Below are 7,432 nucleotides of genomic sequence, written 5' to 3'. Positions count from 1 at the left end.
GTTGTTATTCTTTATGATTTCAAATGGTACTTTCTTCTGAATGATGGAAAGGGAGAATGAAAGGGCAAAGCTTGGCCTCCAGCCTGTTAACTATCATGGAAAATGGCCTTTGAAGCGTGCCTCTGTGTTTCAGGTAGTCAGTCTATTGCCTCTTTGAACTGGAGTTCTCACCTCTTGTGTTTCCCTTTCACTTCCTTTGTATAAACTGTATCCCTCTGTTTTCATTCTCAGGAACCTTTATCTGCAGCTCTCTCTGCGCTTACTCTTGTTGTGCAATTTAATGGGTGGCTATCATTTTTCCTCTTGCTTTATTATAAACTTCCTCTGCGGCTAGAAACTCACAAGACATACTATGAATACACTGGCTTGTGGCACATCTATGGGCTCCTTGCCATGAATTCATGGTTCTGGAGTGCCATATATCACAGTTGGTAGGCTCTATCACAATGGATACATCCTTTCTAATGAATTGCCTGTTGCTAACTCATTGACCAAGATCTGGTATCTTTTGCAGTGACACAATTTGGACAGAAAAGCTATATTTTTCATCAGATGCTGCCTTTCTAGGGTATTCCCTCATTTTGACGATACTGCGGACTTCAAGTTTAAGAGACGAAGCATCTAGAGTTATGGTTGTCGCTCCTATTCTAGCATTTGTGACAACCCACATTATGTACCTCAACTTCTACGAACTTGACAAAGGTAATCTTGGGCATGACCGCTGATACTTGCACTACTGACACTATAAAAATAGCGGTATTGTTTCTGCACACTTTGTTTTTACCAGCACTGAGTATGTAAAAATTGGAAGCAGTTTCTCTCTGTAAACCTCAGCTTTGCTTCTTCATGTATGTTGTTTAAAAAATGGTAGTTCAACATGATATGAAATATTCACCATCTTGATAGGCCGGAGGAAGGATCTCAATATTCTCAAACAAGCATTTATAAGCTACCAGCTCCTGGCTTCAGCATCAACCATGCACATATCTCTGTCCGCAGAATTTGACTACTCGGTTGGGCCAACAATTGTAAGTTACCAGCTCCTTCTATTTTGCTTGAGAAACTCTGATCTTGGTTGAAATGTCAATGTCATTCCAAAAGAGAGTAAATCACTAACAAGAAGTTTACTGATTCCTTTATTAAACCATTCCTTTCGTTTTTTAAACGAACAGTAATTCATGTTGTTTGCTGATAGGTTGGTCGCATTATTATGGCAGGGGTTGTGGGGCAATGAAAATAAGTCATTTGAAGCAATAAGAACAAATTGGTTTTGTATGGCGCTGCACATCACTGTTCCTTCTTCAGTCCACTCATGTAGTCATGTCCATGGATGAGGTTTTTTCCTCTTGAATTCAGTGGGACAACCGTTATGTTGTGTTTCTTGGAAAAAAATGTCTTTCGTTAGTGTTGGTCTTCTAAATAAGCGCCACTTCATACCACTTTGGATCTGACTACTTATCACAAGAATGGTCAGGTAAGAAAGTCCAGATTCCTCTATCCTTTGTAGTCTTGCAGATGCTTATTATTCTAATTATATTAGTTTATTTAACCTTTGCACCAGAAAATAGCAATATTCTTGGTCCTCACTTAGATACATGTCTGAAAACTTTGGTATTTTCTAAAGAGTGGTCTGAATCAGCAGTCTTACTTGTCCTATCAGGTTAGTGCACTCTCAAGAATAGCACAAGGATTTCAAATTGCTTCAATCTGTAGTACAAATCCATCAGGTGTAGTTGAGAATGGGAACACAATGTATTTTTATACAGGCTTCGCTTGAACCTAAAATATCTCGCACATGTTCCATTCTAAGTGCTCTATCGCTCGTAATTCTCATGCCTTCTGACTACGAAATCTAGCGCTGTTCTGGTAGGAAATTGACCGAACTCCTCCCCTTTTCAGGCAATGATGCAGCTCCTCAAGGGCATCAACAGCTACAGGTCCTCGCTCAAGGTCCCGGCGCTGTCCGAGAATAAGAACACGGTGTGCCTGGCCGAGCAGCTCGCGAGGCAGTTCAAGGGGCACGAGTGCACCAACACGTCCGTTCAAGGAGGCCATTGATTTTGGCCTGTCTGTATTGTTCATTCCAGGTGCAGTTTGTTTTCCTTTATCTATTTGTCTACGAAAGAGAGAATATGTTTAGGATTTCAGCAGAGAGAAGTGGTTAATAAGTACAAACGAGAGCTAAAAGTTAGCAGTTTATTCAGTGGTTTTATCTTAACATTTTTTTCTTAACAAAACACCGGGCAAACAAGGAGAAATGATAATTGCCACTGTAATATATAATTTACCAATGCACTGAACCCTGACCTTTTAGGTGAAATAGACCCTCATCACCAATCTTACATGAGTCCAACTTCAAGCACTCCAAGCTGATCAAATCTGAAAGGAACATAGAGCATCAGAAAAGAATTAAAAACAGTTTCCTCATTATGCATGAATCAATACAAAGGGACACCATATTTCTGATGCACTTCCAGAACGATCAATACAATAAGTGTGGACTTATTAACCATTTCTCTGACAAGATAGGATTTTCTCAAGCAAAGGTAATCCTATCTTATCAGCACTGAGTATGATATATAAAATTCCATTAGCATGCTTGATCCGAGTACAAGCAAGACCCTGAGGATTTATCCACTCGATTCACTGACAAGATAGGATTAATGTTTCTTTTCGCTGCTTATTTAGGTTTTTGGATGCAACTATATTTGCATTCTGGGCGAAGACATCAGTGGATATTGAACCAAAGAGAATTAGGCTGAAGTCAAGCAGTTATACTTCAAATACTATGCTTGACACTGTGACAGCAGCAACAGTGCAGGTATTGCAGCAACACTGTTTTTCCTGTCCCTCATAGTATTTAGCCTCATGTTTTTCTACTAAAAATATAATTGCTTCTGTGATGACGCCTTAGTTTCTTTGCATGCGCGTGTGTGTATTGCTTTTGGTCTTATTCGTCTTTGTCTTTGCTTCATATCTGAACTAAGCTGTAATTAGAAGCCAGAAGATTTAATCATATCTGCTAGCATGCATCAGTTTGAAGATAGTACTTATTTGTATTTGTTGAATCCTAATTATCTGTTTTCTTATGACAACCTAGGATAATGATATTATATGTTTCCGTCGCAGCACACGAACACTTAACTATGATATTATATGTTTCTGTTGCAACACATAGGCACTCACCTAGATGGGTATCTGTTATTCTGTGGTAGTAGGTGGGTATCTGTTGTTCTGTGATGTTGGGAATAGTTCCCTAGATGATATCTTCTGCAAGCGGTACCAAAGCGTCTGGTAGTGAGATTGGTGCCTTGATTGAGGTATGTCACTTTCAAGTGGAGTTTGGTTTGTTTTTCGTGAAGAATTAAATTCGAATTTGTGTAGGTTGTAACATTGCTCTATGGCTCTAAACATGCTACGAAAAGGAGACTTGATATGCTAGAAAAGAAGGCTCTAGAGTGCAGCGAGCCCACTGTTCCATCCAGCAAGCAGGTAAATGTGTTGATAGTCTAAGCGTCCTCTCTACATGTGTGATGATGGTTGTTGATTGGGTTTCTCTTCCATGCCAAGCTGTAAGTGCTTGTGTTTCTCTCTATGTGGCATGCATCAGGTGTTCGATGAAATGCCTGCCCGAGCCTGGCAAGTTTTTGAAATGGCAAGCTAAGTAACTGAGTTCTTTTGTGCGCAACATCTAAGGATATGTCTGCTGCTGAGTAAGCTATTGGAGAAGGACCACTAACGAAATAATGGGTCAAACTCGATCTGTTTTGACAAATTGAACAAAATGATTTGCATTGTAGTATAATTTGATTTGTATCGATTTAGTTTTATATTGGTTGTTGTCAAAGAATTTGTGAAATATTGAGGTTGATAATATATGTGGCGTTCGTTTTTATGTAATCATTGTTCACTAATATTTTGTCGAATATTTTATATTATATAGACATTACTAAGAACGTAAGGGGTCGCTCGTGCTCTGCAAAGGTACAAACAATCATGATTGTGGAGGAGCGTGACGGCGAGGGTCGATTGGCGTCCGACCACGATTTGCATGTGGCTTGTGCTCGTCTCCACCGCAATGACACCCACCCATGTGCTCATCACCTTAATTGTTTAGATTGCTGAGTTTGGCAAGTTAGCAGCATAATCTTTCCCGAACAATCTACACTGTCTAACTGTGAAACTGACAGATGAGTGGCTTTGAAATTTATAATCCTTCACCAAGGTGCATTGCATTTTACTCCACATGATAGATTTGTTCGATGTGTAAGGCTTTTAAGGTTTATAAAAATTCTTAACTTTTAAAAGATGCTAACAAGAACACAAAATGGTAATTAGTATTTTTGAATTTTAATATATTATCATAATATGTTCACTCCGTAGCAACACACGGACGTTTACCTATAACACATATGTACATAAGTTTTTGTGTTATTATACGGTTCCGTTGCAACGCACGGGCACTCACCTAGTAATATTCTATTTTGCTTCCCGCTGCTACGTTGTCGAGGCTGGGCCCCACGCTGCCAGCTCCCAATCAACGGCCCAAGCCGGCAGCACCCAGGCCAATCGTCGGGAAGATCTCGTGTCTCAACGAGTTCCTATACTTCAAAGCTTCGGCTAGATTATCCTCGACGTCCATGGAGGTGAATTGGAGGTAGGGAAGGAATGGGGGAGGAGAAGAATGCCACACGAAGGGAGAAGGAGATGTCTGTGCGTGAGTTTTGAGGAAAGAGAGAAAAATGGTAGACAACGTGATTTTCTGAACATAATCATGGGTAGTGGGTCTTTTGTAAAAAAAAATTTTAAATAAGCTCATCTTGATAGTGTCGGGTACCATAATTAGAGGTATCTCCAACACTCCTAAACTCGGCTGGTAATCACCATCAGCGCAAACTGCAGAGACTGATGGGCGCAATTCAGGTCAAGACTTCGTCTACTCAAGGGACGCAATCTCGCCTCGCCCGAGCCCAGCCTCGGGCGAGAACAGTAGTCCCAGGCGAATTCATGCCTCGCCCGAGGGCCTCCTCAGCAACGGGCGCACTCTCGACTCGCCCGAAGCCCAGCTCGGGCAGGCTTCGTTGTGAAGCAACATTGGCCAAATCACTTCACCAACCGACCGTATCGCAGGCGCATTCAATGCAAGGATCGCCTGGCGCCTTATCCTGACACGCGTGCCTCAGTCGGCAAGGTCGAAGTGACCGCAGTCACTTCGCCCTCCCACTGACTGACCTGATAGGAAAACAGCGCCACTCGCCCCTCTCCGACTGCTGTGCCACCCGCCAGGGTGAGGCTGACAATAGCTGAGTCCAGCCTCAGGCGCCACAAGAAGCTCCGCCTCGCCTGACCCAGGGCTCGGCCTCAACCTCGACCACGGAAGGTGGTCTCCGCCTCGCCCGACCCCAGGGCTCGGCCTCAACCTCGACCTCGGAAGGTGGTCTCCGCCTCGCCAGACCCCAGGGCCCGGCCTCAACCTCGACCTCGGGAGGAATCGCGTCCTCGCCCGACCCCGGCCTCGGCCTCAGGAGGAATCTCCGCCTCGCCCGACCTTGGGCTCGGACCGACCACGCCGCAGGGGGTACATCATTACCGTACCCCTAGCTAGCTCAGGCTACAGGGGAACAAGACCGGCGTCCCATCCAGGCTCGCCCCGGTAACAAGTAATGATGGCTCCCCGCGTGCGTCCATGACGACGGTGGCTCTCAGCCCCTTACGGAAGCAAGGAGACGTCAGCAAGGTCCCTACAGCCCCGACAGCTGTGCTTCTACAGGGCTCAAACGCTCCTTCGACGGCCACGACACCGCATACACAGGGCTCTAGCACCTCTCCGACAGCCACATTGGCATGTACATAGGGCTCTAGCTCCTCTCTGCCGGACACGTTAGCATATTGCTACACCCCCATTGTACACCTGGACCCTCTCCTTGCATCTATAAAAGGAAGGGCCAGGGCCCTCATACGAGGGGTGGTCGCGCGGGACTCCCTCTCTCCCTCGCGAGCGCTTGTAACCCCTACTGCAAGCGCACCCACTCTGGCGCAGGATAACACGAGCCGCGGTTTCCCCCCCCCCCTTCGTGTTCCATCTCGCGCCAACCCATCTGGGCTGGGGCACGCAGCGACAATTTTACTCGTCGGTCCAGGGACCTCCCGGGGTCGAAACGCCAACAGTTGGCGCGCCAGGTAGGGGCCTACTGCGTGTTGACGAACAACTTCTCGTAGAGTTCCAGATAGGTAGTCTCCAGCAACCTCTTCAGCCTGGGACGCTGCTCCGTACCTGAGATAACGGTTCGTAGAGTTCCAGATAGGTAGTCCCCGCAACACGCCTGAGACGCTCGCGAAGGGCTTGCTGGGCGTTAGCCTCGTACCTGAGATAACGGTGCAGTCCGTCCCCGACGTGACTTCGTCACCGTCCATCGATCGAGAGGTACCGTCCGTTTTCCACCCTGTGCCTTTTAGATTCGGCTTCGATCCACCAAGCGACCCCGCTTCGGTGAGCGCTTTCATAAAGGCATATCCTAACCTTCCAGGATACCATATGTGGTCAACCTGGGACCGACTGACGGCCGTCTCGACCTACGGGCCCCCGAGTTCCAAAGAAGACGACGAGCCCGACTCTGGTTGGGATTTCTCCGAGCTCGGTAATCCTAGCGCCATACGAGACTTCATGACCACATGCGACTACTGCCTCTCCGATTGCTCCGATGATGGCCACAGCCTTGACGACGAAGGTTGTGGCCCAAGTCGCGAATGTTTCCACGTCAATCTAGGGGGTCATGACGAAGGCAACCACCTTGGTATGCCAGAGGACGATGATCCCCCTGGGCCTGCGCCTCATGTTGACATCCTGCGGGAGCTAGCTGTGGTCCCAGTCCCTGCGGGGGGTCAGGACACACAGCTCGAGCAAATCCGCGAGATACAGGCCAAGCTCGACGAGGAAGCAGGACAACTTGTGCAGCTTCGGCAAAACATCGAGCAGGAGTGGGCAGGCCGAGCACTAGCCGGAGAACCGCGTCATCAGGCCCAGGGCATCCAGCGCCGTATCTCTGATGATGCCAGGGCAAGGCTGCCCCTGGCTTCCAGTGGAGTCGGCTAGAACCTGGCTGCAGCGGCAATACTACTCCGAGCGATGCCGGAGCCATCCACTACCGAGGGGCGGCGTATCCAGGGAGAACTCAAGAATCTCCAGGAGGATGTCGCGGTCCGACGGGCCGAGAGCTCTGCCTCCCGAAGGCAAGGGTACCCCCGGAGCATCGCCCCGCGACTTTCCGATTCATGCGGGAAGCCTCGGTCCACATCGGGCGCACGCGGGACGTGACGCCTGCGGCCCCGAGTCGCCTCGGCAACGAGCACCGCCGCCACGACCGTCGAGCCCGCCACGACGAAAAGGTGCGCCGAGGCTACCACCCCAGGCGTGGGGGACCCTACGACAGTG

General features: G+C 47.6%; 1 protein-coding gene across 1 annotated transcript; it reads left to right on the top strand.

Annotated features, from left to right (window-relative positions):
- LOC118477080 (uncharacterized) lies at nt 1-3,664 on the top strand. Its single transcript, XM_035967612.1, has 8 exons — nt 1-133; nt 232-431; nt 515-702; nt 907-1,028; nt 1,900-2,036; nt 2,689-2,821; nt 3,385-3,492; nt 3,611-3,664. The coding sequence occupies exons 1-8, from the start codon at nt 41-43 to the stop codon at nt 3,662-3,664; spliced, it is 1,035 nt and encodes a 344-aa protein (XP_035823505.1). The 5' UTR covers nt 1-40.
- The last annotated feature ends 3,768 nt before the right edge of the window (nt 3,665-7,432 follow it).

Source organism: Zea mays, chromosome 4 (assembly GCF_902167145.1).
Source record: "Zea mays cultivar B73 chromosome 4, Zm-B73-REFERENCE-NAM-5.0, whole genome shotgun sequence".
NCBI lineage: Eukaryota > Viridiplantae > Streptophyta > Magnoliopsida > Poales > Poaceae > Zea > Zea mays.
Note: the sequence above shows the minus strand (reverse complement) of the source record. Positions and strands in the feature narration are given on the sequence as shown.